Source organism: Podarcis raffonei, chromosome 7 (assembly GCF_027172205.1).
Source record: "Podarcis raffonei isolate rPodRaf1 chromosome 7, rPodRaf1.pri, whole genome shotgun sequence".
Classification (NCBI taxonomy): Eukaryota; Metazoa; Chordata; class Lepidosauria; order Squamata; family Lacertidae; genus Podarcis; species Podarcis raffonei.
The window spans coordinates 32396734-32423056 of NC_070608.1; the positions used below are offsets into that span (position 1 = coordinate 32396734).

Here is a 26323-nt window from a genome sequence, read left to right on the forward strand (position 1 = left end):
AGCAGAGATTAAACAACCACAAAAAATGAGAGAAAAAGGAGATCTAGGCGAGAACCGTTTCAGGCAGCCGACATTGGCGCCCCGCTTTTCGAAGGACGGAAATTCTCGACGTCCGCTCGGAACTGTCCCTCTCGCCTACTTGGAAGCGACCGCGGCAGCGGTTCCCGGCGCATGCGCTCTCTCCTCGGGCTGGCCGGAGCGCCCACGTGACCCGGACGGGGTGTGGGGGAGGAGGCGAGGAAAGGGTGCCGGCGCTATTGCCGCCGCCGCCGCCGCCGCGCTGCGTCTCTCCGCCTCTGTCTCTGTCTCTCTCTCCCTCCCGGCCCGGGCCGGCGGCTCAGAGAGAGGGAGGGAGGGAGGGAGGCGGATCCATCATGGCGTCTATGCAGGTGAGCAGCTTGCGGCGGCCAGGCTGGGGCGGCGTGTCCTTTCGTCCCCAGGTGTAGAGGGGGAGAAAGAGAGGGGGGACGGGGGGGGCAGAAAGAAGGCGGCGGGGCCGGCGGGCGGGGGAAGGAGGGAGGGCAGAGCGGCGGTTGGCGCTGGGGCGGCTCTCCTCTCGTGCCCCTGCTGCTGTTGCTGCGCTGCTTTCTGTGGATGCGGCTCCGGCGAGGAGGAGGAAGCGGCGGCTGTTGTGGCGTTTCCTGGGCGAGCGGCGGGAGGGACTCCGTATGAGGAACTTGGCGCCGGAGCGAGGGGAGCCTGGGAGCCGAGCGAGGGGTTGGGGAGAGGCCGAAGGGAAGCCCTTCCCTCAGCTGGGGCAAAAGCAGCCGGACATTTATTGGGGGTCGCGGGGGGGGGCTAGGTGCGCGCGCTCCAGGTTGGGCCGGTACCAGGAACCAGCAGGTGCGTGACCCCCGGCTCTTCTTCCCTTAGGTGTGGTTTAGGGCTGGGGTGGCTTGGCCCGGGCTGCTCCTGCAGCTGCTTGGGAGGCAGGAGGAGGCGCCGGCGCCGGAGAGCTGAATGGGCCTTGCTGGCTTTTGCTGTGACAGGTCTAGTCGCACCTCAGGGTTTCCCTTTAAACTTCTCCCTTTTCTTCAGGGTAATTTTCAGGGCAGGGCTGATACGGGGCGGTTGTTTGGCGGGCGGGCGGGGGGGGGCGATCCATGAGGGGATGATTTAAGGAGGGGGGTCGCTCAAAGTCAGGAAGTGTGGAAAGTCATTCTGACGTCCTTCTCCTTTTTTTTTTAATTGCATACGTTAGTCACTGTATGTTTTGCTTTAGGAAGCAAAGCGGCGACGGTAGCGCCGTCCTCTGCCTGATGCTTTGACGTTTCTCTCTCTCTTTCTCTCCCGCTCCGCCCCCCACCCACCCCCTTCTCACCTATTGTGCCTTGTCCTTCAGACTTCAAAAAGGAGAGCAAGCTTGTTGGGTGTGAAATCTCCTGTTCAGATCTGTCCTTCACCCAAAGGTCCCGCAGTTCGCCCCACCACAGAACTGCTCTGTGGGATTACTGATGTGATGGTGCATGAGAAGCAGTTTAGGAAAGATGCTAGGCTACGAAATCAAGAAATCAGCACCATTTATTTATATCATTATTACCTCGTGTGGTGGTATTGGGCTACAGCCCTTTGTAGACAAAGTTATACAGTGGTACCTTGGTTTAAGAACAGCTTAGTTTATGGACAACTTGGATTAAGAACGCGGCAAACCCAGAAGTAGGTGTTTTGGTTTGTGAACTTTGCCTTGGAATAAGAACATGTTTCACTTCCTGTTGAGTGTGTTCCATTTGTAAATTGAGTCCCCCACTGCTATGGGAAAGCACACCTTGGTTTAAGAATGCTTTGGTTTAAGAACGGACTTCAGGAAGTTTGTAAACCAAGGTACCACTGTACTCGGAATAGACCCGTTGAAATCAGCCATGTCCTATTGTCTTCAATGGCTCTACAACCCATAGAGGTGGACTTACAAGCTTGACCAGCTTAGACAAGTACATCATCCTATGAAATAGGGCTGCCTGTGAAAAACACATATTACAATACTAATTCTGAAGAAGTGTGCAGAAAAAAATTTTTTTTTTACAATACTAATGTCTTTTAATGTTCCACTGGGCTTTCTGTTGCTTTTGGATGAAAGCTGAAATAAGCAGTGCATCCAGTGTTGCACCTTTTTTTAAAACAAAGAAACAAGGATTTATATACTGCTTAATCATCAAAACCTCTGAGCAGTCTACATAAAATATAAAACATAGGACGATATGTATGTGATTTCAATTTAGAATTGATGTTAAAATATAAGAAGTACAGTAACTACATATTTTAATATGAAAGAACAAAGGATATTTTTAAATTATGTGAAGCAAGATTAAACAAAACATGCAGAACAGGCATCTAATGTTCCAAACAGATGGACAGACAAAAATCTAAACCTTATTTATATTCAGTTTAAATAATACCAGATTGGAGATTAAATTTGCCGATTTTTTTTCAAGAACTTGACTTGTAAAACTGCGTTGGAGCAGTTGGAGAATAGTTCTTTTAAATGAAGCCTTTTTTGGATTCACAGAACATTAATGTTTTTGTGAGTTCTCCCCACTCCATCTCTACCACTCAGCTTCTTTTACATTTCCCTTAGCTTTTACACTGCAGAATGAGAACTTGCAAGTTTCTCAGTTCTGTGATCGTTAAAGTGCACTACTTTTAGTCACAATAGAAATTGTGTTGTATTTGTTCTAATTTCTTGGTAACTTTCTGGCATTGTGAAATTCAGCTCTTGTTTCTTATTGTGGATACTGTGCTGTCAGGGGTATTGATTAAACTTTTGGATAATATGCTAGGGATACCTTATTTCCCTAGGCAATTTGATCAGATAATCAAGTGAAGGTATTTAACATCATTTCCAGCTTTCATGTCTGTATAGCACTCTTGAACACTCTTGTATTCCGTTCAGTCTTATGGAATAATTCATCTGATGACATATTTAATTTAAATGTGTAATTCATTCAATTATTGGTGTCACTTCCCTGTTTCCCAGGGTATACTGTATCTCAGGAGAGGGCTTGCCACTTTGGTCTTCTCTACTGTATCTAGTATGGGGCACTAGATATTTAGTAGCAAGAAATTGCCCAAAGAGGCCACATTTATAAAAGAATTCTGCTTTTTCTATGGCACTGCACCAGTTTAATTGCCTAGAGCAGAACTTTCCAAACTTTTCATGTTGGTGACACACTTTTAGACATGCATCATTTCGCAACACAGCAGTTCAGTTTTACAAGCAAATTGGTGATGAAACTAACTCCTTTCCAATCCCAAGGACTGTGGGGAACATTGTGCAGCACACCTACACACTGCAGCTGACACACTAACGTGTCACAACACACAGTTTGGAAAGCTCTGGCCTAGAGAGCTAAACTTCTGTTTATTCTTTTGTGTTGCATGCAAGTCTCCTACTAAGCAAATAAAAAACAATAATGTTTGAATATTTAAAAACCAGCAGTTTAACTTGTGTGTGTTTCATAATCTATTTTACCACTTCTAGCAATTGAAGGTGGTGTCTAAGCAGGAAGTAAGCTAATCTTAGTGCAGTGGATGCATGATTGTACATTGATACATATCCCCATTCAGCCATGAAGTTTGCTAGATGGCCTAGGGTGACTAATTCTCGATTAATTTTAACTGCTATTTTTAAAAATCTGATGTGGCTTGTGTGTGTGTGTGTGTGTGTGTGTGTGTGTGGTATGTACACACACAGTGTATGTATAATACACTGAAATGAAATGCAGCTGAAGGAAAATAAGAAATGCATGTAGCATCATGAAATACCCACCTAATAATATGATGTAGCACTATGAGATTATGCTCTGCTCTGAACACATTTTAGGATTAAACAGTTTAGGATTGGAACATATGTCAAGAACTGACTCATTGTAATTGGACATGTGAAACCACATTGCTTTTTGGATTGGTTCAGATATAATGAGAAACCATAACCTTTCCTAGAATGGGAGTGAGTTGTTTTGTCATTAGGCATTCCTCTCTCCCTTGCCCTCCCCTTCCATGCACACAAGAAGGATATTAGAAAATTTCACTTCATTTTAAACAAACTAGTTTCCTGTAACATCTAGACTCAGTGAACTGTGGTGTTAAGAAAGATAAGTGGAATAGACAGGAACACACCGTGCTTTCAAATTCTGACTTGTTCAAAACTATATTTTAAACAGTTCTCTGAGTTTCAACATAATGGAGAACTGCATCTTATGTGGAAGTTACATTCCTGGCCATCTTGCGTATAAGTAAAATTGTGTAAAGCTGGAACAACCCCTAGAATACCATCGTTGCAGTTACCGATGAGGGATGAATGCAGCTCTTAGTCTTCCTCCTCCTCTCTGTCACTGGATGATGCTTCAGATTATATTAGGACCAGGGGGTTGACTGGTAGCCAGAAGTGCTTCGTTGTGGTTCAGATCCAGAGGTGGGTTGCATGGCCACATCTAGCGCTGCTGGTGGTGGTTTCTTTGTGAGGAACATTATGATTGGCAGCTGCTGGTGGATCACCAAAGTTTCTGTTTCCTTCCTTGACAAATTGTAAGGGGTTTCACCACCCAGAATTGCTCTATTAGATGCCACTGAATACAGATTAGGCTGTTATATTTGTATTCTTGTTACATTCTCAACTCCTTGGAAACCAAAGAGATAGCCGAACTCTACAAATAAGTGTTTGGAAATAAATGGGTAATTTTTCTATTCCAAGGATCAGTCAGGACCATGACAGAACCACCAGGCATGTCAGTAGCAAAATCCAAAAGGACTTCAGGAATCCATTTGGCTTCATAAGCCTTCAGTGGAACTCAGTAAGCAAATTGGGAGAGAATAACCTCACCACCATCATCCAACCTATCTCTGTAATAATCAGCATCTTCATCCAGGATTAAATCCTGATGGCAGCAGTGTTACCATTCATCAGCCTAGCTTTCAGGAGAAGCACTTGCAAGCTTGATGAGTTGCAGTCATGTGTACCAGGAAATGTAGGGTTAAAGGAAGGATTTGAAAGTGAGAGGGTCCTAAGGAAGTTAGATTGGCTTCAACCAGAGCCAGGGCCTTTTCAACTGTGGCTCCGGCCTGGTGGAACGCTCTGCCTCATGAGACCAGGGCCCTGCAGGATCTGATTTCTTTCTGCAGGGCCTGTAAGACAAAGTTGTTCTGCCTGGCCTTTGGCTTGGAGCCAATTTGATTCCCTCCCTCTCTTTCTTTTTTCCTTCCTTCTCCTCCTGCGATGAGGCTACATTTTAATATTTTCATGTTTCAATATTTTCATGTTGTATTTTAATTTTGTTTTTAAGTTGTAATCATTCAGCTTGTTTTTATTATTGCTTGTAAGCTGCTCTGAGCCCGGCTTTAGCTGGGGAGGGCGGGGTATATATAAAATTATTATTATTATTATTATTATTATTATTATTATTATATTATTATTATTATTATTATTATTATTATTATTATTATTATTAAAAACTATAAAGCACATTTAAAACAGTTCTAAACTATACTGCCACTTCAAAGAGTGCTTTAAAAACTTCTGCATATGTCATCTTCATGTTGCATGTTAGAACACATGATCTAAATATATGCAAAATGCTTAGTGTTAAATATTTGATAAAACTGTGATTGTATTCCAGTGGCAAAATCTATTTCCTTGAGTCTAGAAGGACACAGTGCCTTTGAGAAGAGATCTCTGTAAGGTTTGCTGGAATCTGTTTTCTCCCCACACCCACCTCAGCAGTCCAGGGAATAGGAAGTCTGTGTGCATATCACATATCTCCATTCAACTTTGACTGTGCTCTCAAGTGACCGTGGTGGTGGTGGGATATGGTAGGCATTTGCAGACCTTCCATTCTCCATAGTAATACCTGGGTGCGTGTGCTGTGTGGTAAAAATAGAAGTCTGAGCTCTATAGGGATCTGTCTCCCTATGGATACTGTGTCCTTACATGAGAACAAATCATGCCTTGCTTTGCATTTGAAAGTAAAGCAAATTTATTAATAAAGTGTGTTGAATAAAGTGTGTTGAATGTAGTAGATATGAGGCAGGGCAGAGAGAAGGCACAGATATTTCACCATGTGAAATTAAGGGATGATATGTACCAGGATAACCATAATTTTTACCTTCCAGCTTTCCTGTTTTCATAGTTGCTGACCCTGTATTTCAAGGCTGCCATAATTGTGTCTAATTTGTTACTGTCTAATCATTTTATACTGTATTCGACTTTTACAGAAACTTGTACTAATCCATTCATTTTGCTTCTAATTTCCTTTAAAGATTCTCTTTTTGCTAATAACCTAGTAATTTGGGTGTAAAACGGGTGGGGTTGAATTCTTTCCCCTTGTTTTAAGTAAACAAATTAGTCATTTGTTACTTCTGTAGCTCCTGAGTAGGTCTGTGATACAGTATAAAATAAGAGAATGCATTGGGGAACAACTGAAGCCTGAGCATTTTTAAAAAAATATCTATAAGTAAAGGACAAAACTTGTCTCTGCAGCTTGTGTGTAACTTGTGACTGCTGTTGGTGCTGCTACTGTTCTCTAGAAACAGAAATACCAATTATCAATGTAAATTTGTGAAAACTTCCTCTTCCTCCGCTTATGTTTGGGGATTTCTTTTACAATGTAGCAACCTGCCAATGTTTGCTTCATTGACATAAAATGTACAGTTCCTTTCCATATTAAAAGCCTGCACCTGAAATGTACAGAAGGACTGTGTGTTCTTCAGTTGCAAGTTAGTGACTAACACCACAATCCAAACCATGGTTTAAGCTGCACAGCCCTAATTTCACTTACCTAGTAGTAAGCCCCATTGAATTAAATAGGACAAACTTTTGAGTTGACCTGGTTAGAGTTAGGACATGGTTTAGGATTGCAGTATAATTTATAAGGTATTATGTACATTTTCATGCACTCTTTATGCTGGAGTCCCAGGGTAGAGTACAACAGTTAATTTAAACAGAAAAAGTACAAAATTTCAATTAAACAATAATTAAAATAGCAACAACACAATAAAAAATGTTGGCAACTTTTTTTTTTTAACATCACTATGCAAAACTCTTCATTGCCACCTAACCATGCTGTGTTGGTGGTTCGGATTTCAGTTCCCCCCACCCCACTTCCTAGTATGAGAAGGATCCAGGGCAGCATCTATTAATAGTATTTCCCTTTTCTTCCTGTTTTAGGCTTCCTGTACCTTTAAGCAAAGCCAGAATGCCAATATTAAGGAAAGTCTGCTTTGCATAATCTCTAAACCCAGTAAAATCTTGAGATAAATTTTAAAATAAAATCTCTAGCCCTCATTGTAACAAAGGAATTCTGAAGAGACTGAAGTTCAAAAAGGACACTCTCCAGATGCAGGCCACAATAGTTTAATAGTTTAGGCACACTCCGGGCCTTCAAAACTCTCAGTGAACACCACCTCCCTGTGCCATAAAGCGGAAAGTCCCTCCATTTCTTATGTGGTTTCTCCATACAGTATGGGTGACTATTTGTGAAATACAAGTCCCAAGTTCCACTGGCAATGCAGAGGTTGTGTTCCATTTCTTGACTACTTGGCTACATTTTTTTAAAAAGAAGCTGCTCATCACTCTGAATATTAATGCTATACACCACTATATGGAATTAATAGTACCAAAGGAAAATAAGTTGTTACACTTCTCAGAAGATGTTTCCAGAAATGTCATACAGAATTAAAAGTTTAGACCAGTGGCTTAGCATTGACACATGTCAGTCTTTTATGATATGAATATTTTTTATAAATTTTTGACATGTATCATGTAAGCTTTTTGGAATACTGTTTGTTGGTCAGCAGTAATATGTACCAAACAGTTACAACTGAAAGGAATATATTCTTTATGAAATATTTAAAAAGCTCCTCCTCCTTTCTTTTTTTAGAAGAGGCTACAGAAAGAACTGTTGGCTTTACAGAATGACCCACCGCCAGGAATGACTTTGAATGAAAAGAGTGTCCAGAATTCAATTACACAGTCAGTGTGTTTACATTTTCATAATTTATTTTCTAGGTGAAACTGAAAATGGGCAGGATGTTGTGTTTTCCTAACAATATACTGTTTAAAAAATTGTGAGAAGTACAATATCTGACCTATGCATGTACATTAATTATATTTGCAAGCTTGTTATAGTATACTTATACATAGTTATTGACCTATGCATTTATATTAAATATATTTGCAAGTATGGTATAGTGTAAATATGGGGTTGTATCCAGTGCTACTGCACAGGGTTACGCTGGTACAATGGGATTTGCATTTCCTCTCCTCAGGCCATGTGCCCCCAGGTCTGCTCTGAAGGGTCCCCTAACCCCTCTGAAGCAGATTTTGACAAAAGGGAGCAAACAGGAGAGAAAGAAGTTCATTGTGCTTGCAGAAGTCTCACGTGCCTGCTGAGCTGTAGCATTGGATATAGTCTATAGTAAGTATTGGATTCACACAATCAGCAGCTGGAGCTGTTCTGTTACTCTCAAAATAGTTGGGTGGCAGTAAAGTTACAGAAGTTTTCTTTATTTGTTACATTTATATCCTGCCTTTCCATAAAAAATGCCCAAGATGGCATTTTTAAATGAATAAATTAAGAATGTTCTGCTTTTTATCTAGTTTTGGGGCTGTTCATTCTAAATGGAGTCACAAAACTCCACAGTTGGAATGCAGACTGATTTTAAAGGTTTTCTTTCTTCTACCTTTTCATGTGAGGTACTGAAATAATTATGAAGTGAAAGGGCAAAAAACCTATGGACAATTGTTCTGTATTCTATAAATATTTGTGTTCATGTTTGTTGACTTATTTGAAGGGAGCTGTGGACACAGTTGTCAGTATAGCATCAAGGTGTCTAATATTCAGAACTGTACACATAGTTTACACAACTGAATTAGGAACTGCTTTCAGCAATGCATGGGTGACTGGCTGGTGCTGTCAGCTTCAAGTGATTTAGGTACAAACATTGCTCACTTGGAGACATGATTTACAAGGGCATCCCTTTTTATAGAAAAGAATGGTATGTGGTTCTGGTAGTTTTGTGAATACCCTTCAGCCTTTTCCCCCCATGAAATAAGAAGTTCAGGTTTTGGGGTTGGCATCACAAAAGATTTCTTGCTATTGCCTCTAACTTTCAATAAAGTTAAATCTTCATTGCTCTTGATTAATTATGAATGTATTCATAATTTTTGTCAAAAGTACATCAGGACAGTAATTTACAATTTATATTCACAATTTAAACAAAAGCAGCTCTTGCTAGAATTGTAATTTACCTGTCTACCCCTCCCACTTTGAAATAGCTAATATTATTTGTTATTAGAAATTTGAAAGGGTTATAGTCCAAATTTGATATCAGGCACAGTTCTGCTGGCAGGAGGTGGTAGACTGAATGTACAATTCAGAGACTTCCTTTAAACATGGCCAAGGATTAGCTCATGCAATGGGACTTTTAAAGATTTTTTTCTGTAAGCATTAGACCTTCCTCAACATTGAAAGTTGCTTTTTGCCACTATGAGATTAAAAGAAGACCCTTTTCAGTGTAGGAAACAGCTGCTTGCAAACTAGAACTCAAAACCTCCACTAGATATATTGAGTTACTAATTTTTTCTCTGTGTTGTGTAATTTATTTCCAAAGATGGATTGTAGACATGGAAGGTGCTCCTGGAACATTATATGAAGGGGAGAAATTTCAGCTGCTATTTAAATTCAGTAGTCGGTATCCATTTGACTCTCCTCAGGTAACTTACACTATCATATATTTAGTTTCAATTTTAAACCACTTGTGTAGCAAAAGTTGATTATACATTGATTACAACTCATTGGGCGAAAGGCATTGCCACTCCAGCAGATATTGTGGAATTTCCCTTTTTCTCTCCTCCCCTGCTCTGGAGGGTTCCCCAATCCTGTGAAGCAGATTTTGGCACTACATAGGAGGCTGAAGTGGGGAAGGGGAAGGCCTCTGTGCATAAGTGGGATGCCACAATTGGATATCACACATTATGTTATCTCTTCAGGGAGCAATAAGAATAGTTTTTTTTTCTGGCAGTAAGTGCTGTTTGTTTTTATTTATAATTTTCATTTATATATATTACAACAATTATTCAATCATAATGTTAACATTTCAAACTCCCAACTCCCTACCCCCTCTTTCTGAGGTTCTTTACATTTCTTTTCATCTTCCTGCATACTCCAAATTATCTCAACATATTATTTTATATATCTATTCCCATATATATCCCATATATATTTTGAAACTGCAGGTTTTTACATTAATTCTGCCAATGTGTTAATCTGTTTACAGTTCGTTTGTAAATACTCAATAAACCATTTCCATTCCTTTCAAAAAAAAAATGGTTATCTTGATTTCTTATTCTCCCTGTAGGTTTTGCCATTTCTCCATAGTCCATTAACTTTTGTCTCCATTATTCTCTTGTCAATACCTCTTCTTCCTTCCATTTTTGGGCACATAACATTCTTGCAGCTGTGGCTGCATACATAAATAAATTTATATACAGTTTAGATGGTTCTGATCCCATAATTTCCAAAAAAAGCTTTTGGGTTTTTTAAAAATTAAATGTTATCTTAAACATCTTTTTCAGTTTTTCAGTAGTTTGCAAACATAACATCTCCCAGTAAGCTTTAACCTTATTACAAGGTACCATCCACATATGAAAAAGGTACCAACTTTCTCGTTATATTTTCAACACATATTCGATTTCGATTTATACATTTTTGCCAATCTACTAGGCGTTCGGTACTATCTATATACCATTTTCATATAGTTTTCTCTTGAACTATAACATGCTGTAAATTTTATATCCACGTTCCATAAACGTTCCCGTACAACATCCATTTCTACATTATGACTAATATTTGTTGCCCAATGGATCATTGAAGATTTCACTTGTTCGTTCTTTGTCTCCCGAGCAATAAGAATAGTTTAGCCATAAACTGAGCACCTAATTATCCACCATGGCAAGTAATATTGACATTTTGAGTGGCATTCCTGGTTCCAGCAACTGACTGTGAACCATGCCTTATCTCTATGCCTTATTCTTAGCACTCAGAGATTTACCTTCGTGCCTGTGACTTAAAAATGGCTTGCTAAACAGGAGCAAACTGGATTAAAGTTTATATGTCACATGGCTAGCTGCTTTTCACTGAAACCTAAAAATGCTGCACATATTCTGTGACATACCTGTATTTATATTAGAATAAAGTTATAAACTCAAAAAGAAAAAAGCAGTCCTTGGTGGGGCCCCCAAGCCAGCTTAGCCCTCTGAGGACCAGCTGCCCAAGCCTCTGCATGGGCCTGGTTAAGGACTTTCCTTTTGTGGACTGCTTTTCAATGAGGTCTGCCTGGCATGTTCGTTGACATCTTTTTGGTGCTAGGTAAAATACTACAGTACCTTTTCTTCTTAGACCATGATGACGTTATTCACTATTAGTGTGCTGCCACAGTTTTCTGCTTTTGTTATTGAGGGTGAGGAGAAGCTTTGTGTATTTTTCATGAATTGCATGTGTTTTTATGTGAACGTGTTGATGTTATAATGTATTTTTACTTTTGCTCATGTATTTAAATATGATGTAAATTGATTGGACGCCTTATTGTGTAACAAGCGGCCAACGAGTTTGATAATTAAACAATATCCTTATCTTGGGCAAAATAAAGAAATAGCAAAATCTGTGTTGTGTGCATGGAATAAAAGAAGATCTGAAATCATACCTTAGGAATTATTGTATGTGGAAAAGAAGAAGAGAAATCCCATTTATTACATAGTGGATGACCAAGTGATAGACTTTAAAACCTACATATTACATGATAGGGAAAGTAGGATGTAATTGATGTTTTTTCCAAAATTGGAAAAGGAATAAGAGTATGGAATATTTAGTTTGGTTGAAATTATGTCTTTTCATAAGGCATGTTTTGGTCCAATGACTGATGTCATATAACATGGAAGTTACCGTATTTTTCGTCCCATAGGACGCTCCGTCCCATAGGACGCACCTAGTTTTTTGGGGGGGAAATAAAGGAAAATTTCCCCCCTTTATTTCCCCCCCCAAAAAGCAGGTCGGAGAAACCGAACCAGGTCGAGGAACAGCGGGATGGCGGCGCTGCGCCTCCCTGCTGTCCCCCGAGCTTGTGGGGCTGGCCGATGTCTGCCCAGCGCGAGGGGCGCTCTGCTTCAGCGTGCCTCGCGCGCCGGGCGGCAGGCTGCTATCCGCAGCGTGGGGAGCCCTGCGGGGAACTCCTGCAGGGCTCCCCACACTGCGGATGTATGCCCGGCGCAAGGGGCGCTCTGCTTTCAGGGCGCCCAACGCTCCGGGAAGCAGGCTGCTATCCGCAGCCTAGACATCCCTGCGGGACCTCCCACAGGGCTGCCTAGGCTGCGGATGTGTTCCTGAAGCCTGGAGAGTGAGAGGGGTCAGTGTGCACCGACCCCTCTCGCTCTCCAAGCTTCATCGAAAGCCTGCATTCGCCCCATAGGACGCACCCAGATTTCCCCTTCATTTTTGGAGGGGAAAAAGTGCGTCCTATAGGGTGAAAAATACGGTATATAAACTGTGTAATTTCCCTCTCAAATTAAGTAAATTGTAGCTGATGTTTTATATATATATATATAGAGAGAGAGATACTGTCAATAAAATGCTAATATTTTAATTCTTTATTTTATTTTTAGGTCATGTTTACTGGTGAAAATATTCCCATTCATCCTCATGTTTATAGCAATGGTCATATCTGTTTATCTATTCTAACAGAAGACTGGTCTCCAGCTCTTTCAGTGCAATCAGTTTGTCTTAGCATTATTAGCATGCTTTCCAGCTGCAAAGAAAAGGTAAGTCTTTAGAAATAGCCTTGTGATACTATGAAAACCTCCCATTCTAAAACGGAGGTTTTATTGATACTTGTTAATTTTCCCTTTCTAAGTGTGATGGAATAGTTTAGTAGTTCTAAGTTAAGTGATATGCTGGAACTGAAGGTCAAATGAGTCAATATTTACGGGGGGAAATATTTCTGTTGAGTAACTGTTACTGCAATGATAAGGTTTTGTGTAGAAGAAAGGCAATTGCTTTTCTAATGCAGTAAATAACAAACATTAGGACTGAATAGTGTATATACCATTTTCAGTTACTGAATTAGTTCATGTAACAAAAAGGAATGTCAGAATATAGCAGAATGCACTTGGTCTGCTCTCCAGTGCACTTACTTGGGATTAAAAGTCCCATTTAACTCAGAGAGATTTACTTCTGAGTAGATGTGCGTAGATTATTGCACTGTAAGGTATGCAAACATTTTATTGAATAATAATTTGCTGTCTATCCAGACAAATGCTAGAATGCTAACCTATGTTAGTGTATTTCAGCAAACATAAATTATAGCACCTTGAAAGTTTTAAAAAATTATTATGCGCAAACAGTCAAAGACAAGAGCTTACATGATTATCATGCATCTCAAGTTCACTTTTATTCCACTGAATCTTTATTGCATAGGTAAAATAACCCTTTCTGCTTCAAAACCATTAAGTTTGCAGCACGATCAGAGGGTATTTTGACTTTTCAAGCTGGCAAGAGTTGGAGGAGAAGAAAGCTCCTAAATGTCAAGTTCACTTATTGCTGCTATTAATGCCTTTTTTGCATGTATGTATAATCTTATACTGTATATCAGAAATATACTGACTTGATGGGCCTTTATTGCAGAGACGACCACCTGATAATTCATTTTATGTAAGAACATGTAACAAGAATCCAAAGAAAACAAAATGGTGGTATCATGGTATGTATTGACCTTGAAGAAATAAGCAATGCATCTAAGAGCATTTGAAGTTCCTGGGAATAACAGTGGTTAGATTTGCCTTACTGAACACAATACTGTATGTGAGGAAGAGTGATAGCTTAATGGTAGAGCACTTGCATGCTATGTTGAAAGCCCCAGGTTCAATCCTTTGCTGCATTAGTAACATGTTTAGTTAGAAAAAACCTATGCCTGAGATTGTGGAAAGCTGCTGGCAGTGAGTGGACACAGTACTATCATATTTGATATAAGGCAGCACTTTGTATCCTGGGTGGTTTTCAATTAAGTTTTACTCAGAGTAGATCTTTTAAAATTAATAGTCCTAACTTAGTCATGTTCATTAATTCCAATGGGTCTGCTCTGAGTAAAATTTCATTGAAGGCCACCCATGTATCCTATGTAAAAATAAGCCTCTGATATCCACAGAGATTGAATTGGATCTGGGCTTGCAGCTAACTGGTGGAATTCTGCTTTTACCAGAGGAAGCAAGGAGGCGAGGCAATTTCTACTAATTTCTGCTTTCCTGTGCCTCCTGAAAATCTGGGGGTTGGGGTATCCTCTGGAATAACATGAGATTGCATGGCTACACTGCAGGAGGAAGGGGAAATTGGCAATAATTAGTTCCTCCCCCCCTTCCACCAGCAGGGAGCTTCTGCTGGATCTCTGTCCCTTCTGCAAAGTGCAACAGGCCTTCTGTCTGTGGAATGGCCATAACATTAGAACCCTTCCAGTCCCCAGCCAAGTTGTGAAACATACAAAGAGTCCCCTTTTATTTTAGGTGTATGTAAGGAGTTGCTGGTCATGCTATATATGGGTACCAGTTAATTGGACTGTATCCAACTGCACAAGGACTTCCACTTATACAATTCCCTTTCCTCTCCCTGTGTGCTTCTTCAAAATCTCCTTCCCCACTGTGCAAGCCAGGAGGGTAATGACAGAAAAGCATTCAGAGTATCTTATCAGGGATAATATCTGCTGTGGCTGGACTTGGATGGGAAAGATCAAGAGAAGAACCTAGTGGAATTCTGAACCTTTTTTCCTTGAATATCTAGGTCCCATGGCAATGATAGAGGGAGGAACTGTTGTTTGAGGAAAAGCAACCCTAAAATCTGCTTTGGTTCATAGTTCTTTGCATATCGGCCTTAATTTATTTAAACAGAACAAAGCAATACATTGGTTCAAATTATGTGGTCTGTTTTTCCAGAATCTGTAGTTTTTCATAATTTTACAGGGTTCTTTATTGAACAAGCAAATCAATAAATATTGATCTTGTTACCATATGTGCTGGTAGGTGATATTTTGGCCTTAAATAACTTTGTAGATTTTGGACATCAATATATGTACATAATTTTGTTTTTGTTTTGCTTTAAAGATGACACTTGTTGATGCCACCATTTTGTGATACTCCTAACAGAAGATAGTCCTACTGAGAAAATGAGCACTTTGATCATTCAGTCTTTGAACTTTTAACCTCTGACTGGAAGTGACAAATAGGCAATGAAGACTACTTCCCTTGACTGCATTTTTACTGGTGTGCATTCTGGGCGCATGTTGATCGCTGGTTCAGTCCATGCTACTGACGTGCTTTTCTTAGTCATACAGTATTAATGCAGGTGTTAGAAAATGTCAGAATTCAATCTTTAAATTTTTTGGGAGAATTCCAGGTCTTCATGTATTGTGCAATAATAAGAATTTCTTGACGGTTTTTGGTGTACCCATTGCCGGCAAAAGATTGTATCAGGAATCTTATACCCCTGCCACAAGAAAAGTTAGACGCATGATAGGGCCTATAAAAAGTTTGTAAGTATATTGGGATTATAAAGTAACCTATTTTTACTTTGAAAGCCACCTAATTGTTTAGATTTGGATTCTGTGCACTGTGATCATAAAACTAGCAGCGTGAGTTGAAACATGCTTAGCTAAAGAACTAATAAGATCATTGCATATTTACTGAACTCTCAATGTTTTCACAATGAATTCCCCCCCCCCCCAAGTTATATCAGCAGAGAGGTACGTACTATGTTATAGCCCTATGGTAAAATGGATACCTTTTGTGTGTGTATTATATTTCTGAAACAAAGGTATGAATAAAATAGAGTAGGGGTGATTTAATCAAGGCAAACTTTGTTCTGAAAATGGGAACAGACGGCAGTGACAAAACTGAATTTGCTGCAGTCCATGATTGGGCTTGTTAATATGTACACTAGAGCTGTTTTCCAAGTAGATTGCACACTGTTATTTCATACTAGCCTTCAGCATGAGCCCTGTTGCCTACACAATATTTCATGTATTTATACGTTTGAATTTTTTTGTTTGAGTTCACTGTTTCTTTTGTTGTGTTGTATGTCATATTTGAATGTTACAAAACAATATTTTCACTGAAAAGCTGTCAGAAGATATTTTCTTGTAAATTATTTCTTTACCTTGTAAACATTTATCTTGTCTTCTAATCCTGTACTATAAAGGAAGAAATACATTTTGGACAGAGACGAACTGTTTTGACAAAAAAGTGTGGATCTTTTTATTTAAGTTTAGACAAAAGTATATTTTTCTTACCTTGTCCCATACAGCCATAGCAATTTTTCCAGGTTTTCTCCTTCAAAGATCTGCCTACAACTAGATTTACCTTTTATATAGAAAAACAATTGTTAAACAATAGTGAATTGTTCTTCACCTCTGTGTAATTTTATGATACTGCATCTAGGCTGTCTTTTTAGGAAGCACTGATGTGTCTTTTATAAACTTACTACCTTTACACATATGCAAACTTTCTATTTCAAAGCTCTTTTTAATGTTGCCTTATTGCACTAAAAAGAAAATCAAACCTAGTAGTCAATAAATGAATGTCTGAATTGAGTACAACTCTTACTTGATTTTTAAAGTAAGAACCAGGTCAGCTTAGCTTAAAAGAACCTACTAGGATTGGCTGAAGATATTCTAGCGTTTTTTTTTACTGCTGTGTTGTAACTTACAAATTTTATAGATATGTACATACTACTGTATCTTCTCTAATATTTAAAACAAATATAATCATTAAACTCAGGGGTGGGTACAAGTCAAATGGAAGAAAATAAGTGTTCTGTATTGGCACTGAATTACAAACTATCAATTTGGTAGGGCTGTTTTAAACAAGAAATTGTTATGTTTTCTGTTTTGAGGGAAACTTTATTGGCTTCTTAATCAAAAGTGAATAGATGCTGTGGGTATAAACTTGTATGTAGATGTTCATAGTCCTCCTTTAAAAAATGAGAAGTATCACTCTTCAATTTCTGTTCAAGCCAAAAAAAAAATACTGAGGGATTGGAAGGTGTATATCTCTTTATAATTTCCTCCTATCCTATATTTTTACTTGTAAATTAATTTATAATAATCCATTAAGAGATGTATACATACTGATAGTATGCATGAGCAGTAACCACTGAATATTTAATCAGCATCTTCATATTTGCATAAATCATCTAAGGAATGTTGGAAAACTGTTTTTTTCTTCCGTAAAGCAGATTTACATAATTAATCATGTCAATCTGTTCTCTTAATTCACAGTGAAGGAACACCTTCATAGATCTGAAACTTTAGATTACTTTGTCCATCTAAAAGACTAATGTAATTGTTCCCACACTGTGGATTATGTTACAGTATAATTGTTTAAAAGGATGTTAATGTCCATTCTTAAAAACAATCCATGCACATATTTTCATTTATATAAATATCACAGTATGGATTAAATACAAATTCCTAAACAAAAAATTAAGTATCTGGGTGTTTTTACGCTACTACTATGTTCAAAGAACTTGATTGTTATCTAAAAATACTATTAATCGTAATTTAAATCAGGAATAGGCAATCACAAACATAAGACTTCATATTAACAATTAACTTGCTTTTGTGTTGGATGAAATTACTTGCTTCAGCAATGAAAATTGTTTCATAAGAATTGACCTGCAGGATCAGACCAAAGGCTCATGTAATCCAGCATCCCACCTCCTGCATTAGCCAGCCAGCAAGCAGGACGTGAAGGCAATAACCCACTTCTAGTGTTGCAGCCCCAGCATCTTTCAGCTGGTGACTTGCTGTCTTCAAACCTGGAGGTAGCATATTCCATTTTGACTAGTAGCAATTGACAATCCTATCCTCCACTAACTTGTCTAAACATCTTTCAAAGTTATTTTAGCTGCTGGTCATCTCCATATATTATGGCAGCAAATTCCATGAATATGTACTGTGTATGTTCTGCTAATCTATACCATTGGATAACCTTGTGTGTTATGGAAGTGGGAGAAAAAAGCTTATTTCTACCCATTTTATCTGCACACATATTTAATTTTAAAGAGTGGCTGGAACCCATCAAATGGGTGGGGTATTATTATTATTATTATTATTATTATTATTATTATTATTATTAATTTCTCCCTGCTAATCAGCTTTTTTTGCCCTAAACTTAAATTACACAGACACTTAAGCTTTCTATTTTGGGAAAGGTGCTCCAGCCTCTGATCATTTGGCTTCCCTTTCCCCAGCTTTGGGTTGCTCTTTTTGAAATCAGCTGACCAAAACATTTCACACTATTCTAAATGTGGTTGAACCATAGATTTTATATAAGACGTAATACTGAATTTTAAATTTTTCATATCTCTTTCCTGAAACTCCTTAGCATGGAATTTGCATTTTTAACAGTTGCTGCACACCAAGCAAATAGGTGAAGTTAGGAGCTCTTGACCCAATGTGCACTCATATTGAATTGCATTTGCTATGTTATGCCCGTTCTCCCAGTTTGGAGAAGTCCTTTTAGAGCTCCTCACAATCTATTTTCATTTTATCACGTGGAATAATTTGATGTGATCAGAAAGCTTGGCCATCTCACTATTCATCCCTATCTCCAGAGGACTTATTTTAAAACCATTTGTGTCAATACAAATCATCTCGGGACATCACTTCTAACCTTTCATTGTGAAAACTGTCTGTTCCTCTCTGCTTCCTGCTCTATACCAGCACAGCAGATGCCAATCCATACAAGGACTTGCCTTCTTATCCTGTCACTGCTAAATTTACTTAGAAATTCTACTCAATCACTGCTAACTTCACATTGGAATTCTACCCTATTCACATGCTTTTTGGGATTCATAAGAAATCTGTCATATTGGTAAGGCATGCCTTTCCTTTACAGAAGCCATCCTTATTCTGCAGCAAGACTGTACTTATATATGTTTACTAATTTTAGCTTTAATAATACGTTACCCAAATTTACCTGGAACAGACATCAAAATAACTATTCAGTTATTTCCTGGATCTCTTCCTGTATGATATGCAGACACGGAGATTTGCTAATCATTAACTCGTCGGTAACTCCTTCAGCTTCTCTTGGCACCTTTGACTCCGTCCTTCAGATTCACTCACTCCTCAGGAAAAGAAACCTGTCCATATATAGTATCCACCTTTCCACTTCTGCAGTGAAGATGCAAATACTTTGTTCAGTTTTTCTGTATTACCTCTCAACCTATCCCTACCCCCCTTGCCCTCTAAGATCCAAACAACTCCCTGGCTAATTTCCTGATTCTGATACATTTAAATGAGTTGTTTTCTTTCTTAATGTTTTTAAACAATATGCTCCTGAGATTCCCTTTCCCCACTTGCCTGTCAACTTGTATGTATTTTGCCAAAATTTGTGCACCCAGTCCTGGCTTTGCCCTACATTATCATTCCTTCAAATGAAGACTTTCTTTTATAGCATCCTTGACAGACTCTACTTGTTAACTATACTGACATCTTCTTGGACATCATGCCTTTCGTGCAACCTGTGGTGTACCTTTTATCTGAACTTTGGTTCTTGCAGTTTTAATACGCCTGCAAGCCCCTTCAATGAAGTTAATCCGCTTGAATCTTCCTTTCAACTTCTTTTTAAGTACATCAACTCATATATTTTTTAAAGAAGTGTCTCTTCAAGTTAAAGAGAACTTGGAGCAGTTTACAATTCAAGAGAAATAGAATCTCAATTTGCATCTGAGGGTCAGCATGCATGCAGACTGAATTATTGAGAATAACGTGTCTGAAGTAACAAATACCTTTTGAATTGGGTGTGTTCCTTAAAACTGCAGGAGGACACACATCTTTTGTAGGGGTTAAAAAGCATGAGGTGGTAAGCAAATGATTTCACTTTAATTGGTGGTCTTATCTAGTGCCGGCTTCATTAATGTACTGAATGCCCTGTGGGTATACTTGCAGAAAAGCAGCAGTTAAGCAGTAGAACTGTAAAATTGCTTGTCTGTTCTGGTCAATAATAAAACAGTTTAAAATTCATGCTATGAAAACATTGTTCTTCAAAACCTTTAGGAATGTTTTTGAACGTAAAACTGGAGAAAGGAAGAGATAATTAGACTATTGTCAATGATGTTTCACGAAGTGCAATCCCATTCATACATACTCAGAATGGTGTTCCATCGAGTGCAATAGAACTTACCCCCTAAGTAATTATGTGTAGAATTGCAGTGTAATCTTCACCATGTCTACTCAGAAGCAAGTCTTACTGATTTCAACGGGGCTTGCACTCAGATACGTGCGGCTAGGTTTGCAGTGTAAATTGTCCAATTGCACTGAAAAATCCTTTCTTTAGAAGGTCAACTCAGTTGTGATATTTTCTGCAAGTAGAACAATTGAACTAATCTATTGAGATGTAGTCTGTTTCTTTATGTACAAAATTATCTGTGTTTGAAACATTCCTATTCCTCAATAAAGTACTTTTTCAAACAGAGCACCAATTCTGTCTAGGTGCCAATTACAAGGATGACAACTTCAATACTAAGAACTCTAATTTTGTTCAGGAATAAGGATATAGTTCGTGTCAACAAAAGCCCATAAATTGCCTACATCTGTGCAGGTATGCAGATATCTATGCAATCATTTGCTGTGCTAAAAAGATATTCTTTGTTAGAGTCCATATTTGTTATTTTCCTAGGACCTGTTCTCTTTACTGAAGGAGATACACAGCAAAGGCAACAAGCTGGATTATAACCTTCCATATTCTTACATTGTTTTTAGGCTTTTAGTGATAATGTATGCTACAAGTCTGCCTAAGAAATATGTTTACTGAGAATGACGCCCTAATGCCTGCAACTGGACCCATGTTATCAGGCTTCTCTCTGTCCACTAAATGCTTCTCAGCTGTGTGGTTCAGCAAGTAAGTCTGGAAGACCAGGAATTATAGCAGTGACAGAAAAACAAGGGAGGTGTTTTCTTCAGGAAAAAAGTCACATAACTGAAATTACAGTGTTGCTATCTGAAAGTATGGCTGGGCAAGAGTACTGAAGCAAGTTAAATATAGAATTAAAGCTCTTTATTTTATAAACACAATGCTATCAAATAGGACAAACCTACAATGAATTGAAAAATGAGGAGGAAGGCATGCCCACTGAAATCAATGTAGTCTTGAATAATTTTAAGTCCATTGATTTCCATGTGTCTGCTCTGCAAATTAATTAGGTATCACCATAATAAATTTATTTTAGAAGTGCTCTTAATAAATGCATGGATTTGTTTGTTAAAATTACATAGACTCGATTAATTCTGCAAAAGTTATATTTTGGCACACATTCATCAGAAGTCATCACTAGAGCCTCGTGTACAGGTCCATTACTGGACATAGCACTGCACTTCTCAGTAGGAGTCACATTGCTCAGCAGACATTTATAAAATGGTGAGCATGTGGTGCTTGCACAACAGCATTTTATTTACCTGTAGTGAGCACACGATATTTCAAATACAACTGTTAGGATCAATACATTCCCCAAAAACCTATTGATCACCCATTCCATTGTTTGTCAGTTTGCCACCTTCAGGCACAGTGGCTGGCAAAAGCTTTTCTTTGTTGAAGACTTACCGTATTTTTCGCCCTATAGGACGCACTTTTTCCCCTCCAAAAATGAAGGGGAAATCTGTGTGCGTCCTATGGGGCGAATGCAGGCTTTCGCTGAAGCGTGGAGAGCGAGAGGGGTCGGTGCGCACCGACCCCTCTCGCTCTCCAGGCTTCAGGAAGCTATCAGCAAGCCTGGGGAGCCCACGGGAGTTCCCGCAGGGCTCCCTAGGCTGCGGATAGCAGCCTGCTTGCCCGGAGCATGGGACGCGCCGAAGCAGAGCGCCCCGCGCTTCAGGGAGATATCCGCAGCTGGGGGGGGGGATAATTTCCCCCCTTTATTCCCCCCCCAAAAAAACTAGGTGCGTCCTATGGGCCAGTGCGTCCTATAGGGCGAAAAATACGGTACTTTGGCAAAGTTTGGGTTTTGATGGAGGAGAGAGTGATGGAGAAGCAATATCTAGAACTACTTTGGAGATTGGGTGGGGGAGACAATACAAGGGCCTGGCCTCTTCAGAGTGGCCTGTCATTAGCTAGGTCCTGGTGATTACAGTTTTCTGTCAAGCCCTTTCCTTCTAGACTAGCACTACCATTAGGGAGTGTGAGATGGCTGCCTCATATATCAGATTCTGAAAGATGGCAGCAGCCCCCTGGCTAGTCCTCCTAAGTCATTTGATTCTACATGCAACTTTAGTAACATGTATTGTTACCCACCTTTAATCATAAGGCTCCAGAGAGGGTTGCAACAATTAAAACACAGTGTTAAAAACACTTTCAAACAATTTACTATCACCCGCTCTGCTGATCCTAACACATGGGGATGGGGGTCTGTAGGAAACAAAGCGGTCTTTCAGGAATTTGGGACATGAGTTGTTGAGGGCTTTAAACACTTCAGTGAGTTGGGCCTAGAATCAAACAAGCAACCAATCCATCTGCTTTAAAATGGGGGTTATGTCCCAGCTAGCTATCTGGCTGCTTCATTTTGAACCAATTGAAGTTTCCCTGTCATCTTCAAGGGCAGCCCCATGTAGAGCGCATTGCAATAATCCAATCTGGAAGTCATCAGAGCTTGGTGTACCATGGCCCAGTCATCATTGCCCAAATGGGGCCATGGCTGGTGAAGCAGCTAGAGATGGAAAAAGGCACTTCAAGCCACTAAGTCCAAGGCACCCAGAAGCACTTGAGCCTCCAGTGACAGTGTTGAAACCAGGAGCACAGATGTGCTCCTAGGGTAGTGCATCCCCATCGAGAGCAGGCAGTACAGACAGAAAGACATCCTCCCCATGCCCCCTCAGGTATAAATAATAAAATTATTAATTCAGTGGCGTAGCGTGGGGGGTGCAGGGGGGGCTGGCCGCACCGGGTGCAACATCTGGGGGTTAGGGTTAGGGGGCGCAAATCCACGGGTTAGGGGGCGCAAATTACTTGCCTTGCTCCTGGTGCTGACAACCCACACTACGCCGCTGTATTAATTAATACTATCATCACCATCATGATCATATGACTGATTGAGGAACAGGAAGGGGAGATCTGCATCCCTATCAGGATGCTGGGCTCAGCCCGCCCACCCTCAGCACAGAGTCTACTGTAAGTTTGCTTTCTTTCTCCCCTTCTGCTGCCAAAATAGTTCAAGCCTTGGGGTGGGATGTGGGAAGCCACCCTATTCTAAAGGTCATGAAGCTTGCCGGGTGGCCTTAGGCCAATCACTGCCCTTCTCCACTTAACCTACCTTGCGGGGTTGTTGTGACGATAAAATGAGGAGGATGTGGGATAAAAATATAAATTGTACAAAATACAGTGGAGAACTAATTGCTGAAGCAGAATGTTATTTTTGAGGGGAGCCTGTTTTGGGTTGAGCCCTTGAAACCTCCAGCCTCCAACTACCTACTTTTCTTAAAGAGTAAATCTAGTTTGCCTACAGCCTGATCCTCAAAAGGCTTGGATACAATTGGGAGGGGGGGGCGGGGGAGGAAGAAAAAAGAACAACCCAGCGCAGTCCGTTCCGTCTGTAGGGGAGCTCCTGTTTCGGATCCGATGCAGGTGCAACGAGTGGCGTCAGGCGCCTCGCAACCCCGCTCCGCTCCTTCCCGCGGCGCTCGCCACACGGGGGGCCACAAACCCGGCGGACCCAAGCGACGTTTATCGGAAAGAGCCCTGCGGTGCCCGGAGCTGCCGCTGGGGGGCGCGGCGAGTCCACCGCCGCTCGGGCGGCGCGAAGGGAAGGGGATGCGGACGGGGCCATTTGCGCCGCCAGGAGAGGGGGGGAGCGGCGGCGGGGGTCGCGCGCGGGGAGGCTTCCGCCGCGGCGGCCCGGGAGCGGGATGGTCCAGGGAGCTCTAGGCCGTGGCTCTGCGGCCGGCACCGGCGAGCAGGCCGCGGCGGCTGCGGGCCTAGCGCCGCGGCCGGCCGGCGGGGGGGTGGCTGAGCGGTTGGTTGGGGCCGGCGGCGGCCGAGGCGCGGCGGCGGGGTCAGTTCTCTTTAGTGTTTGCCGATGTTGGAGGCGTCTCCAAAGTGTCCCTGGGAACCAGGTAACTGAGGCCGCGGGGGGTGCCCGGACGGGCCCCGACGGGACACCGGGAAGGACTGGGGGGGAGCAGAGGCGAGCGCACCGGCTGACGCCGGGCTCGGGAGATGCTGGAGCCTCCGAGGCGTGAGAGGAGCCGCCTCCCTGCCTTGCCGCCCTCCTTCCCGCTCTGCCCCGGAGGCGGGCGGGTCGGGGACTCGGTCGTCGTCGTCCTGACCCTGGTCGGTCGCCCTTGCGGGGCGGACGAGGCGCACAGGTGAGAGGGACGGCCGCCCGGGGAGCAGCGTGCTGCTCTCGCAAGGCAAAACAAACACAAAATAAAAGAGCACGCCTGAGCAGCCAGAAAGAACCCAACGCTCTCCTCCTCCTCCTCCTTGGAATGGACGTGCCTTGAAATAAGGGATGCCCCCCCCACTCCCAAAAGGGAAACAAGTTCTCCGTCCACTTTATATAAATACCTACCTGTTTCTATTGGGCCGCAGAGCTCTGGTTATTGGACCCCTTCATTGCTTAGCTAAAAAAGCTAAAAAACCTCCAAAACTCTTCTTCTTCCTCCTACTCCTCCATGGCTGTCCCTAGAGAGGGTGTGACTTTTTTTTGGCTCAGTTGCTGCGGCACCTAGTGGAAGCTGTATTGATCTTCATAGCTCATTCCCAAGTCCAGGGACTGCGTAGGGAACCCTTGATTCACCACTTTCTCCACTTTCTTAATCCCCATGGTTCATCCTTTAATGTGGAGTTAGGCAGGAGGCTTCTGACCTGAGGAAGCATGGCTTGAATTCTTCATTTGACTGCAACTTGCACCGCCTATAAATTACTTGAACACTTAAAGCATCTCTTGTCCTATCATCGTCTCCCACCCATGTGATTTTGTGTTCTGTTGTAGCCGTGTTTTGTTTGTACTATGCCTTGGGCCATTATTTTAACAATGAACATTTTTTATATTTGTATCCTGCCTTTTCTCCAAGAGGCTCAGGGCAATGTAGATCAAGGAGTCCCAAACTGTGGACTTGGGCCACCTGTGTTCTGTGAGCCTCATTTAGTTGGCCCATGGCATGTCTGTAGATTTGTGGTTAAAAGACGGGAATGGTACATCCATCACATTTCATATAGATTTTAATTGTATTTTTGTACTACTTTATTGTATTTTACTGTTTTAAAATTTGAATTCTATGGAGTTAAAAGTGTAATACAGTAGAATACAAAAAAAGTAAGAACCAAAAATAGCAATGAAAATACAATTAAAAGTAATACATCATTTAACACAGTGAAATACAATTGTTAAAATGGGCAGAAAACCATTAAGTGGCCCACCAAGACTGATGGGAGTTATGGCCTGCAGAGAAACAGCCTATATCTGCGGAACCAGTGCAGATACTGCAGGTCCAATTTGGTATTACATTTATTAGAGTGTTTAACATCAACTCCTGTCAGTACAGTGGTACCTCGGGTTAAGAACTTAATTCGTTCTGGAGGTCCTGAAACTGTTTTTAACCTGAGGTACCACTTTAGTTAAGCTGCTGTGCCGCCGCCACACAATTTCTGTTCTCATCCTGAAGCAAAGTTCTTCACCCGAGGTACTATTTCTGGGTTAGCAGAGTCTGTAACCTGAAGCGTCTGTAACCTGAAGTGTCTGTAACCCGAGGTACCACTGTATATAAAAAAGCATCATACACAGGAGCTATCCTTGAAAGATGTAAGTTTCCCTTGATGTAGAATGCAGTGGTCCATTGCTTGGCAGCATCTGCAATTGGTTCTGCAGATATAAGTTGGCCCCCTGCAAACCATAATGCCCATCAGTCCCACCAGCAACCCTAAATGAATGGGGGGCATGCCCACCTCCTCACCTATGTAATACTCTATCATGTTAGATCTGATGGAGTTGCAGTTGTGTTTGAAGGTGAGAAACAAAAGTTATGCAGGAAGGCATCAGTAGCTTTCTTCCTTTTTTTAAACTTCTCCCCCACCTTTCATGATGGAGCTCAAGACAATCTACATAGGTGGTTATCTCCTATACAGGTACTGACTGCACCCAAGTTACATAGCTTCAACAAGGGGATTGTGTCTTCTGATATTTAGTTGTAATGCCCAAGAGAATGAGTAGGTTAGAAATGAAAGTAAATGAATAGATTAGTTTTCAAAGATCAGAGTTTTAAAGATCATACAAAGTTATGTTTACAAGTAGATGATATATGTTGT

The 26323-nt window shown here is 40.9% G+C and overlaps 2 protein-coding genes and 1 long non-coding RNA gene across 10 annotated transcripts in view; 2 read left to right on the forward strand and 1 right to left on the reverse strand.

Annotated features, from left to right (window-relative positions):
- The first annotated feature begins 214 nt into the window (after positions 1-214).
- Positions 215-16251, forward strand: UBE2W (ubiquitin conjugating enzyme E2 W). Of its 2 annotated transcripts, none has more exons than XM_053395850.1 (6): positions 215-389; positions 7869-7960; positions 9601-9703; positions 12647-12802; positions 13665-13740; positions 15131-16251. In XM_053395850.1, the coding sequence occupies exons 1-6, from the start codon at positions 375-377 to the stop codon at positions 15142-15144; spliced, it is 456 nt and encodes a 151-aa protein (XP_053251825.1). In that variant the 5' UTR covers positions 215-374; the 3' UTR covers positions 15145-16251. The 2 variants fall into 2 exon arrangements, with proteins under 2 accessions (XP_053251825.1, XP_053251824.1); XM_053395849.1 differs by lacking the exon at positions 215-389 and adding an exon at positions 751-843.
- On the reverse strand, positions 10205-24829 carry LOC128417351 (uncharacterized). 2 transcript variants are annotated; one of them, XR_008331441.1, is made up of 4 exons: positions 24588-24829; positions 19004-20105; positions 16315-16384; positions 10205-10452 (listed from the first exon to the last, which is right to left on the reverse strand). It is a non-coding gene; the product is annotated as an uncharacterized LOC128417351 (long non-coding RNA). The 2 variants fall into 2 exon arrangements; XR_008331440.1 differs by having other exon boundaries at positions 19004-19200; positions 24588-24808.
- The window catches only part of STAU2 (staufen double-stranded RNA binding protein 2), a 150606-nt gene continuing 148275 nt past the window's right edge, over positions 23993-26323 (forward strand). For 3 of the 6 annotated variants that reach the window (XM_053395843.1, XM_053395842.1, XM_053395841.1), the window contains exon 1: positions 23993-24129. The gene's annotated coding sequence lies outside the window, so the exon portion shown is untranslated. Of the gene's footprint in view, positions 24130-24197; positions 24382-26323 lie in introns of those variants that run through there. The other 3 variants (XM_053395837.1, XM_053395840.1, XM_053395839.1) reach the window with 3 other exon arrangements.